Source organism: Nilaparvata lugens, chromosome 14, assembly GCF_014356525.2.
Source record: "Nilaparvata lugens isolate BPH chromosome 14, ASM1435652v1, whole genome shotgun sequence".
NCBI lineage: Eukaryota > Metazoa > Arthropoda > Insecta > Hemiptera > Delphacidae > Nilaparvata > Nilaparvata lugens.
The window spans coordinates 4,026,026-4,038,767 of record NC_052517.1 but is presented as its reverse complement, the minus strand read 5'-3'; the positions used below and the strand labels follow the sequence as shown (position 1 = coordinate 4,038,767).

At 36.3% G+C, this 12,742-nt stretch overlaps 1 protein-coding gene across 1 annotated transcript; it reads right to left on the bottom strand.

The window, feature by feature from the left end:
* Positions 1 to 5,433: 5,433 nt before the first annotated feature.
* On the bottom strand, positions 5,434 to 12,483 carry LOC111044725. The gene is made up of 3 exons (XM_022329936.2): positions 12,167 to 12,483; positions 10,715 to 10,769; positions 5,434 to 8,125 (listed from the first exon to the last, which is right to left on the bottom strand). Exons 1-3 carry the CDS (start codon positions 12,223 to 12,225, stop codon positions 5,552 to 5,554), a joined length of 2,688 nt encoding a protein of 895 aa, XP_022185628.2. The 5' UTR covers positions 12,226 to 12,483; the 3' UTR covers positions 5,434 to 5,551.
* Between the last annotated feature and the right edge of the window lie 259 nt (positions 12,484 to 12,742).

Genomic DNA, 12,742 nt, shown 5'->3' with positions numbered 1-12,742 from the left:
ATCTTGAAAATGTAAGTTTCCATCAACGTTGTAGACAGTTGCAGCCAGACCTGATAACAGCGCTCACACTCACATTCCGGGACGACACGTCACGGTTCGATAGGACAGAAAACTCTATGTTTATTTAGGATTTTTTCTAGACATTTTAAATTGATAAATTATTTATTAATTTTTGAGAAAACATAACAACAGGTCAATGTAACTTACTGAGCGCAAGGTCTACTGTTCACAGAACTACTAGTATACTATTAGATCATTAGGCCTCTCATTAGATCAATACCGTAAAAAAAATATAAATATATTTATTAGGCGGAGTTAGGACTTCCAAGTCCTCTATACCAATCAACCTCGTATACCTCACTGACAGTTCAAAGTAATATCATTATATAATGAGGTCCACGTTATAATGGCAGTGGAGAAAGATAGGAAAACAGCTTTGCCGATTCTCTGCCTTGCCACTGCCTTCTATAGAGGATAGCTGTTACCGATATATGTTTTATTAACTACTACTAACTGTAATTTGCCGCTGCGCTCATGTTTCTAACATTTTCAGGGACTTTCCGTATTTAATAATAATACTCTTTTACTTATTTTGTTAATTGCCAATTATTGTATTTATGTAATTATAGTCATTCATATAATTATGCATTGTATGAAGGAAAAATAAACTATTGATTGAACTACTGTTCATTCTTGTTCTTCATGAGGATGAAGCCCACAAGAGCTCCAGGCTTGTGTGTGGGTAATGAGACGGAAGATGACGAGAGATGAGTGTTTATTATATTTTATGTAAGATAGCCTACTGAGGTCCTGTTGCACAAAAGCCGGTGTGATTTTAATCGTGATTAATTTCACAGAACCAATAAGAGAAGGCAATTCCGAAAAGAAGGGTTCTCGTGAAATTGATCATGATTAAATTTTAACCCGCTTTTGTGCAACCGGCACTGAGAATGCCCCAATTTTGTTTCTAATTGGACATGTTAATAAATCTCACTAAGGGCCGTTTGTACAGTCAATGCTTAAACTAAATTAAATCAGCTGGTGGCTTAAGACTCAAAATTAACCACATTATAACAAACGAGACTTGATACGGATTTAATCCAGTTTAAAATAAAATTTAGTTTAAACTGTCACTATGCAAACGGCCCTAAGAGTATTTAATCATTATTTTAAGAAACTGAAAACGCAACTCAAAGAAATTAGTTCAGTTGAACAAAAACAGCAAACTAAGATATGCTCATAACCTAGACAAGGAAAGGTTGAAGGCTACCCTATATAAAAACAATCATTGTAATAAAATTTGTAGCCTATATTAGAATTGGGAAAATCTTAAGAGGTTCCAGTAAACAGGTTTAATTGAATCAATTTGTCCAGAACTTACAATAAACTGTTCCAAATACGGAAACAAGATTCCTGAATTCTAATGAGACATTCCCCATTTCATAATACAAGTTTGAAATAGCATAATAATGGGAAATGTGTGGGCATAACCTTACTTTAGACAAATTCATTTAAGAAATGAAGAAGTTTCGGACTAAGTTTAGTGTCTTTATTATTGTAAGCTAATATTTTAATAAATTCTATGACTAAGAATGAGCTATAATGAGTAATATTGAAAGACTTGCTTTTATTTGTAATGATTCATAGAACATATATTTATATTAAAGCCTGGTTCTAAAAGAAAAGCAAAGTTCAAAGTAAAAGTTTATTATGTAGTCTGCTAGATAGGCCTATTACAGGAGTTGAGAATTTAGTAAAATCTAAACAGAAATTAATAAAATAAATAAGAACAAAGATATCATAGATGTTTATCTATAAAATTTATGGGCAATAAACAAGATCCCAGAGTATGTTTTATTGATGAATACTGCTATGAAATCTTAACTTCTCGCAAATTATTAGACCATAACGACATTAATAATTCAGGTGTGTTTCGGTGTTTTGTGACTCAAAATTTTAATAAAGGGTTTTAAATTGAATTTAATAATGTTAGAGGAGGTCCAAAACATATTTATGTGTGACAGTTTATCCCAAAATAGTCGTAATTGCACATGATGACTAAGTGTGAAGGATTGGTTAGGTGAAAGGCGACCGTGTTTTGAGTGAAAACTGTTTACTTACTGCGATTGAAATACAATTTTCATCTGGACCCGATGGAAATTTGACGATAAACTTTGATCCAGCCTTTTCTTCGCTGTCGTTTAATGGCCTAAAACGACAAACCACTTTAATACTGTCTTCGGCAGCTATTTCTCTTTCTGCTGCCATTTTCATTACGCTGTCTAGACTCTACTGCTGTCTGCCTGGCTGAGAGAAGTCGGCCGACTCAAAACAAGATGGCCGCCTACAAATAAATAAACTTTACTCTATTTTATTTGCTACTTCACTCAAGTAATTAAGTAATTGTTTCCCCCTGTAATTGGAATAGATGTTAATCTATTTTGTTACAACATTACACGGTACAAAAACTTATATGAGCGAAAATAATTCCACATTTTGAATATTCTAGTTCAACTTTCCGCTAATGATGGCAGCACCTCACGGTGCAGAATTTCTGAAACCAGCTGATCGGTAATGGTTTCTCTTTCAGCGCCAAGTTTGAAAATTTCAACCCCACACGACTTACACATCTATAAATCAATTTTTTACAAAAAACAACAATTTACAATCACTATCTCACAACTTAGAACTTCAAAATAACAAACTTGATCACTATTCACACAAATTCAACCCCAAACCTCGTGAAAATTTGAAAATATACACGTTGGAATGATATTTCCATGACGTAACCAGGAGTTTGCGCAATATATACTTATTGATCTACTTGTGAAAAACCCTCATATTATCTGAGATACAGATATATTTACAATGGTAAAATCTGCAATTACTTTACCTATATATAGATTTAGTACGTAGACTTCTAGACGCTGCACTGCATTAATTTACTTGTTCCATGCTGTATTGAAAATTTCTGCACTATACAAGACAAGTGAAATCTAATTCCATCCTTAATTTGGTAAAATTCTATAGACAACTCAAAAATCGTAATTTTTTTTAGGACAAATCAATGATTTTCACAGTAAATATTTTACTATTTAAACTTACTTATTAAAAAACGTCCAGTATATTACAGTAAAAAACCATACTTATAAATAATACAATTGAAAAAAACATGTACGGTAGCTGGCCTGTCTAATCTTTATCAATCTGTTATGATAGGTAGCCAATTGTAGACCTAATAATATCATCAATTTTCTTTATATTCTCATGAAATCTGAGCTTTATTCGAACAATTATTATTATTATTGTTCAAAACAAGACAGCAGAATATTTATAGTCAGTATATAGCTTAAATTTATTTATAAAATAAAATATAAGTAGCCTGCTCTTTGAAGATGGTGTAAACACTGAAACTAATAATTGTTATAATTTGTATTTTCAATCTATATTATTTTATTAATTTCAAAGGGTAGGCTACTATAATTCTATTTTATAAATAAGAGAAAATAGCCCTGAATTCATATACAGAAAGCAGACCCGAATTCATAAATTTTAAGATAGCTCAACTTATAAATCAAGTAGTTTGAAAAATTAAAACTCACTCGGGAATATCATTTAGTTGAAAGCTCAAGCGTGAGCTGTTCTGAAACAAGAGGCTTTTGTCCAATGTTTGAAAAGAAACTGAAAAAACTGGAGATATTCGAGTAGTCATTTTTTGTTCTTCTATTAGCCATGTTAAGCGGAAAATAAATCCCAGCCTACTCCTCCATTGAGGATATCATATTATGTACTGCGTTTACTACGGTGATATTCATTAAGGTGTCAGCATATTACTTCAAACTTCGATGCTTGTCATATGACCTATGATAACAAGAGAGGTGAATGTTTGAAAAGTGGATCCCACTATGGAAAAGCTCATGAAAGCTCTTTTGTTAAAGTAGAAAAATGACGATTCAAAAATGACACTCCGTTCTCTAAAGCGCGAGTGTAGAGTCATCCATTGACATAATATATTCCAGTATTTTAAACCTGAAACTCTTTTTTAAAAGTACACAAAAGCAGTCCTTCATATAGAGAAAATATAGCATAGGAAGATATCCCATGGTAAAGGTCGTTCAAGAATAGTTATTTGTGCAACTAGTGCGCAAAGTGACAGTTTGCTGCACCGAAAGAAACGTTGGTTTCTTGAGTGCAGCAGAGGAACTTTGCCCACGTATTTCACATTAAGTTTTTCCTACAGTTACCATTGAATATGGAAAGTGGGTAATTATGGATAAAATTGCCTGAAATGCATCAAATGTTTTTCTGTGTAATTTTATTATTGATAAAAACCTTAATTTATTGTAAAATTGAATAAAAATGTTGTCCTTGGTTATAATATCTAATACTAATAATTTGCGCGTTGTGCTTCGGTGCACCTCTGCTCACTATAGCAGCCACAGCAGTCACTGTTACCAACTTCATTTTGATTTTGCTGCACTGTTGCTCCATATAACCTACTAAGTATTTTGCGTTGCCATGTTGCAAATCTGGAGTGCAGAAAAATTTTTCCCGCACTAGAGCTGAAAAGTGATTCTTTGCGTTCTGTAATCAGTGCAGCAATGGCCACTTCTCAACATAACTGTGGGAAAAATATATTTTCGCCACACTGCACAGAAAGCAGCTGTTTTCCAGTCCCTAAATAGATCTAATAGGCATTGTTTGCAGACGACTCTCGTCTGACATCAGAAGAGGTTTCTTTCCGGCCGCTAACATGGAACTAAGAAAGGTGATCAAAAAACTTTTCATTATTTGTGTTCATTATTCAATAATTAAAACATCTATAATAATATCATCTTATTGTCATTTGAAAGAATAAAAAAGTATAAACTCAACCTCCCACATAATTGAACACCACCCTTTTAGGTTATTTAGACAAATCAGAATAAAAAATAAAAATACTTGGACAATTTCCTGATATTCAAATTACCTCAGATTTGCTAGAGCTATCACCTTCCACTTCTGCTTTTGGAAGTTCTTAGTAAACAACTATTCTCATATATATATATTGTTTATTTTTGTGTGTGGCGAAAAATATCGTTCGCACCAAGGGCAAAAATGTTTTTCCGGCTCTCAATCTTTTCTAGTCCTCGGCCTACGGCCTCTGACTTGAAAACCGATTTTGAGCCAGAAAAGTATCATTTTCTGCTCTAGGTTCGAAATATACTATTTCCAATGTTTAAATAATGAATTTTCATAATCGAGATGGAATATTTTGTCAATTAAATTTCTACATTGTTGAAAATCGATCTGGCAACGTTATGAAGCTTCTTCGAATGATAGACAAGGATAGCAACATATCAATATTAATCAAATACTGCCATTATAACTTGGACTGGGACCACTATTGTTTACAAAACAGACCTAGGATTTTGAAAGAAAATGTTTGTCAAATTATATCTTGTGTGCTATATCTTTACTGCTTTCAACTATATAAATGATATATATTATTCAATCACACATTGCAATGTAACTTATGGAAACATAATTGAACAGAAATATGTGATCTCAATTAAACTTTACAATTGAACTTCTTATTAAAGTTGAGCTGGAACTCTTCGAAAACTTTACTGGAGAACATATCCGGCTCAAACCGGTCGGCCATCTTGGCATAGAGTTCACAGATAGATGGAGGCGCTGGTACACCGGAAGGCGTCTCACTGTACTTGGCCACATTCGACACCAGCTGACCGTTGGCATTCTTCCGCACACAATTGACCGTCTCATGCTGCTTACTGGAGCTAACTGGAATGAACAGAAACCGACTCTCATGGTTTTTTATGATAGTGTCACAGCCACGCAGACCACCCCTGCCAGGGACACCATGTTTGCCATTTTCACCCCCAGTGCCATCAACCGTCTCATGGATACTGTGATCTGGAAGCTGCGCTGTCAAACTGTGCATCTCTATGCTGCCGCTGAACCCCCCTGCACCACCCACCCCTCCAACGCCTGCATCACCGCCACTTGACCCTTTCTCTGCTTGGATGAGCGAAGTACTCTTGAACTTGTTGACAATCAAATAGATATTACTACTTTCATCTATTTTCCTCTCCTCTGTACCATCGTGTCCATCTTGACCATCTTGACCATCACCACCCTCCTGTCCGTTCTGTCCTCTGCCACCATTTGCGGTGATTGTCAACTGTTCACTGTTGTGGTAGCGCAGTGCAACACCAACAAACTTGCCTGCTGACTGTCCAGGTTTACCATCAGCACCAACCTCTCCATAGGGGGCTTTATGTGACGGCGCACCTTGCGATGGACCATCAACACTGATCACAAACTTTCCCATCACGTGCCACTCAGGAGCAATGATCACTAGATTTCTTCCACCCAGGACATCCACACCCAAATTGGTGTCAATGTAGATTCGGTTGGTTGCCAACAGTGCAACTGTTGTCACATCTGCACATATCTTGTTGCGGTCCAGTGTCTGCAGCTGTAGAAAATTGCCCAGAATGACCAACGTGTTGTTCTTGCAGAAATGTGTTTGGCGCTCATACTGTTCCTTTGCTTTGAAGTAGATTGAGTTGATCTCATTGAGCCGGTCCTCATTCATTTTCAAACCAGCAAACTGATTCAAAGCCAAATGCCTCATTAGATGCTCAAAGTTGTGTTTATCAACTACTTTGGTTTTCTTGTTGTGCTTTCTCAACACATTGCCAATGCCTATATAAAAATCATCATTCAAAGCAGCATGGTCTGTCACCTTGTTGAACAGATTGTTAAGCATCACATAGTAATCCTGTTCATTCTTCACAATACGCTCAATCTCATACAGAGATGCAGCCCATTTATCAGGCGAATAGAAATTCTTTTCTGTCACACCCTGCAGATTACTCAAAGAGCTGTTCAGTAGATTAATCTCTTTGAATGTTTCATTGTTGCAAATGTCAGCTCCTACATCATGCAGAAACTTCTGCAGAGCATTTGCAAACTCTTCAGGGTGATGAGAAACATTGGCCGAATGGATCAACACACTGACATCACGTTTCATTTGTTGTAATCGAGTTGTAATATCTGTGATATCAGCAGAGTTCTTGTATTTGGAGACCAGGAATGGTTCAAACGACTGTGTGAATGATTTACTCACATCCATTGTGTAGTTGTTCATCAGGTCGAACAGGTCACGGATGTAGTTCTTTGCCTTATCAGAGAGTGCAAATCCAAAGTCATTGACACCAGCGTTGACATAGCCATCATTGTCTAACAGTGATTGACGGATTTTCTCAACTGATCTACGAATTGATGCTGAATTCATCACAGGTCCTTCTTCTTCAGGCTTTTTAAATAAGGAAATTCTACTTCGGCTATTAATCAAGTCACCTATGAAGTATTTCGCCAAAGACGAAAACTGTTTGGTAAAATAGTTGGTGCCTTCACTTTCGTTATTCTCCAGGGTTTGCTTCACGTTTTCCAAAAACCTGACAATGGCACTGACAAAGGTGTCATCTGACACTGGTAGAGCCTGTCCCTTTTTGACAATGTAATCATTGTTGACCTTGGTGGCCACCAGGTGTGTGGCAAGCCTGTACTTGTCAGGGTTGTGGAGTAGACTGAAGAAACTCTGCACCGTGTTGACGAAATCGTCACGGGATCCGCTAAAGGTCAGTGAGTCATAGTTGACCAGCAGTGCAAACTTGAGGCGTTTGGAAGACTTGGCGATGCCTTGGAGACCATAGGCTGCGATCACTTCATGGATGGCGCTGCGCGTGTCCCTGAAGCCAGGTGTGTCAAAGAAGACAACGCCAGACTGGGCGTCCTTGATCGCTTCTGGGTAGGTTGTCGTCGATTTGATGGTGGCTGTGGACACATGGCTTCCAGTTGTGTCGACGATGTAGAAGTTGTTGGTGCCAGGACTGTCTTCGACAGCTGTGAAGTGTGCAGTGTCACCTGCCAGCAAGTGCACCAGACAGCTTTTGCCCACACCAGTGTTGCCAACGAACATGATGACGTCACCTGATGAGCTGGCCTTGACTTGCTGCAGGCCGGTCACCATTTTGGCAAACGTTGTGCCAAACTCGTGCAGTTCACTGTATTTGGTCTGCGGTCGATCGAGTGCGAAACATTTTTTGGCAGGTGCCTGAAACAGATTCAAGCAACTTTAGTGAGGTCCACGTTATAATGGCAGTATTTGATTGACAATGATGTTGCTATCATTGTCTTTCATCCTTGTATCATGTTCCTATAAGGCTGGTTCTCACATGTAGAATTAGTGGTCGAGTAACTGGCATACTAACTCTACCGAGCTAATTTAACTCTGTCGGGGAGACATTCTCCCCATTAATTTAATATAAAATTATTACGCATTACGACGCCCCATGATTCTAAGAGAAGTGATATTCAAAAGGAAAACAAATTTTCGCGATGTTTCCAATTTTATCATGAAAGTTAAATTTCCTTTTGATGCTTCAACCCTGAAACTTTTCTAGCACTACTAGGATGTCGGGGGTAATTATTCTAATTGGAAATTTGAGAAATTGCAATTTTACACGATTTGGCAACCCTGTAATTTCTTGGGATGGAGGGTCAAGTCTCAACTTATTTTACACAAACTATAACTCTAATCTACTCTGAACAGACTCTACTCTTTAGCTTGAGACTGTTTTCATTAGCATAGTAGTGGTAGAGTGAGAAGTGGTCTCACTCTACTCTACTAAAAACTAGTACTCTACCATGAACGTTTCCATTGGTAGAGTTCACAAGATAGTTAGAACTTGCCCAGGGAACTCTACCACCAACTCTACTAATGAAAACCAGGCTATAGTGAGGTCCACGTTATAATGGCAGTATTTGATTAACATTGGTGTTGCTATCCTTGTCTATCATTCCACAAAGCAGATAGCTCTATCCTGTATCAAATTATGGTGTTGTGTATCAAGTTGAGATGATACTGTATCATATTGTGTTGATACTGTATCATGTTGTGGCTGTTCTTGTTCTATAGTGAGGTCCACGTTATAATGGCAGTATTTGATTAACATTGGTGTTGCTATCCTTGTCTATCATTCCACAAAGCAGATAGCTCTATCCTGTTTTGTATCAAATTATGGTGTTGTGTATCAAGTTGAGATGATACTGTATCATATTGTGTTGATACTGTATCATGTTGTGGCTGTTCTTGTTCTATAGTGAGGTCCACGTTATAATGGCAGTATTTGATTAACATTGGTGTTGCTATCCTTGTCTATCATTCCACAAAGCAGATAGCTCTATCCTGTTTTGTATGAAATTATGGTGTTGTGTATCAAGTTGAGATGATACTGTATCATATTGTGTTGATACTGTATCATGTTGTGGCTGTTCTTGTTCTATAGTGAGGTCCACGTTATAATGGCAGTATTTGATTAACATTGGTGTTGCTATCCTTGTCTATCATTCCACAAAGCAGATAGCTCTATCCTGTTTTGTATCAAATAATGGTGTTGTGTATCAAGTTGAGATGATACTGTATCATATTGTGTTGATACTGTATCATGTTGTGGCTGTTCTTGTTCTATAGTGAGGTCCACGTTATAATGGCAGTATTTGATTAACATTGGTGTTGCTATCCTTGTCTATCATTTGGCAAAGCAGATAACGCTATCCTTTTCAAGCTCCACAACGTTGCCAAATAGTTTTTTAACGATGTAGAAATAAAATTGATTAACAATAAGCTACTCAATCACAAAAAGCTATTATTTGGGAGTTAAACAAAATAATTTATAGGTGAATGAAATATAAATTGATTATTTTAAACAAGAACGAATAGTTAATATAAATAACATCAGATATAGGCCTACTGGTATCAGCTATATTCCATAGAAGGCTGTGGCAAGGCGGAGAATCGGCAATGTTGTTCTCCTATCTTTCTTCACTGCCAGCATTTGTGTACAAATAATAAATGAAGAGAAGGCACAACATGCTTATACCGGTATGCCGCCATTTTCCAATATCTATATAATTTATATAAAAGCGAAATGGCACTCACTGACTGACTGACTCACTCACTCGCAGAACTAAAAATCTACCGGACCAAAAACGTTCAAATTTGGTAGGTATGTTCAGTTGGCCCTTTAGAGGCGCACTAAGAAATCTTTTGGCAATATTTTAACTCTAAGGGTTGTTTTTAAGGGTTTAAAGTTCGTCTTTTAGCATGTATATTCTTCTTCTCCCAATCTCTTAATTATAAGTGAAATTTCCATATCATATGTTACCATAGAACTATAATCTAGATAGAGTACCTCTTCGAAACAGTTGTTAACTGACAACTAAATTAATAATATTGTCAGGTTGGCATTAAGTTGAGTTGACTTTGTTAGGTTGGCACCAAGTTGAAGATTGAAATGCATTTATCGCGGAAAAATTGATTGGGCACTACTACTTCAATCAGAGCTATTACTGGGAATATTATATTACTAGCCGTCAGGCTCGCTTCGCTCGCCATATCCGTTTAGTCTAGACCCCCGACTGGATTGTCCTAACATATGATAAAAATGCTCAAATGAAAAATGCAGCCTGCTGATCTCATTCTTGGACGATCCAGTCGGGGGTCCAGGGGGCGGAGCCCCCTGGCTAGACGGATATGACGAGCGAAGCGAGCCTGACGACTAGTTCATATTATACAGTCCAAATCAACATGTAGGTCACTTTTACTTTACAAAAAACAATTTCTTTAGTGAAATTATCTTACCTGCCGAGTTATTCGTTTATGGAATCCAACATAGTTTTCTTGCGTTTCAGATATTCTGGAATAGAAAAATGATATAAATTATTTGGAAAATTGAAAAACTATTAGCCTATTTATCCCTACAAAAATCTGGTGTGGCATTAGGCTTGAAGACTTTGTCGAAAAGGTGGACTTTTCCCTCAAAAAACAATAAAAATTAAACCAAATACAAAAAAATCTGGTGTGGCGCACTCACACAACTTTCCTTGCCGTTGTGAAAATTGATCACCTGACGCTAGTGTTCACGCGCATCTCAAGTCTACTATTCAAAGATCCAAGCCAGCTGGTGACAGGTCAATAACGCTGGAGACACACGAAGTCTGCTATCTCTTCATTTATTTATTTATCTATTTATACGTGGATACAATAACAAATCATATAAATATGATTGGGAAGGAACAACAGGCTTGGCCCAAAACTATTCCATTCCCAAATTTTGATTACATGTCCAAAAAATAGGTTATGTTTCTTCTGTAAGAAGTTCAAGCTCAACTTTCGTCCAAATCATAGTGAATGATTCAATAGAATCAACAGTTACCAACAGTTTGCAATTGAAATAATAACATTTTCTCGAATTTCGAACTCAATTTAAATTTTAGGTGAAAATGTTAGGTACTGACCATTAATTGTAGAGATTTTTATGCTTAATCCTTTCCACTTGAAATTTTTTGTTTTAATTCTATCTGAAGACTGATAATTAGAAATCTAAAATCAAACTTTGCATAGATGAGGCGGAACTCCAGGAATTTTTACAGGTATGGGACTTGTGGCAGTTGATACAGCTTATCAATGACTATTCTAGGTATAAATTTAATCAAAATCGTTGGAGCCGTTTTCGAGAAAACCGCGAAAAACACTGTTTTTGACAACATTTTCTCAATTTTATCCGCTATCTTGAATCGCATTTGATCGAAATTGTTCGTGTCGGATCCTTATATTGTAAGGACCTTTAGTTCCAAATTTCAAGTCATTCCGTTAATAATTGAGAGATGAGATATCGTGTACACAGACGCACATACACTCATACACACACACACACACACACACACACACACATACATACAGACCAATACCCAAAAACCACTTTTTTGGACTCAGGGGACCTTGAAACGTATAGAAATATAGAAATTGGGGTACCTTAATTTTTTTCGGAAAGCAATACTTTCCTTACCTATGTTGATAGGGCAAGGAAAGTATAAAAATAGTATCAACTTGTTTATTTATTTTCTACATTTCAACTTGAAAATGACCTAAGTTAGGGTCAAAACTAGTGGTTGAAATATTTTAAAGTTTTTAATAATATAAAGGGTACTACAAGGATTTTATATTGTTTTTAGTGATCCTATATTATGATATAACTATGAAGTAGCTTAGCCCCAAAGTAAATATGAAAAATTGAAACAGTACTATACTTACTGAATGCAGTTAACTGATGATATAATCACGATCAAGGCTCCAATCAATTTATAATCCATGATTAAGTTTTAACGGTGATCAAATTTAAAACATTGGAAAAATCGGTAGCTGCTTCAAGAATTTATTGTAAAACAAATACGCAGTTAGTCGACAAATTTATAAATTCACTGGTCTACTTTCAATAGAAAACCAAAACCAACTGTGAGACGATGATGTTTCAATAAATTTATTTAAAATTGATAAGAATTATCCCTAATAAATAGTCATAATTGATGACACATGAAGGCCTGAAAGAGTTTCATACAAATGTACAAACATTAGTGTGTGATTATAGCTTCTGCTTCTGATAAAAGAAAAGATCAATTTTGTGTAGTATTGAAATGTATGGAAGCTGACACACGTGTTTCGGCGTGAAAGCTTCCGTTTAATGCCGTGTTAAACAAATTACCGTCAACATCCGTCAAAATTGTTTTAGTTTGAGTGGTTCCGTCTGATTATGTGTGTAACTAATTGTGACGCGAGTCGGCACTGTTTGAAAGCTTCCATTTGATACTATGTATCACAAAATAGGAAGCT

Bases quoted from the DNA above. Each gene is read 5' to 3' on its own strand.
- LOC111044725 (XM_022329936.2), bottom strand. From the start codon at position 12,225: ATGGATTATAAATTGATTGGAGCCTTGATCGTGATTATATCATCAGTT. The intron at 10,770-12,166 runs GTAAGTATAGTA...TTTCTATTCCAG, and splicing joins TCATCAGTTAACTGCATTCA to AATATCTGAAACGCAAGAAA. The intron at 8,126-10,714 runs GTAAGATAATTT...AATCTGTTTCAG, and splicing joins ATAAACGAATAACTCGGCAG to GCACCTGCCAAAAAATGTTT.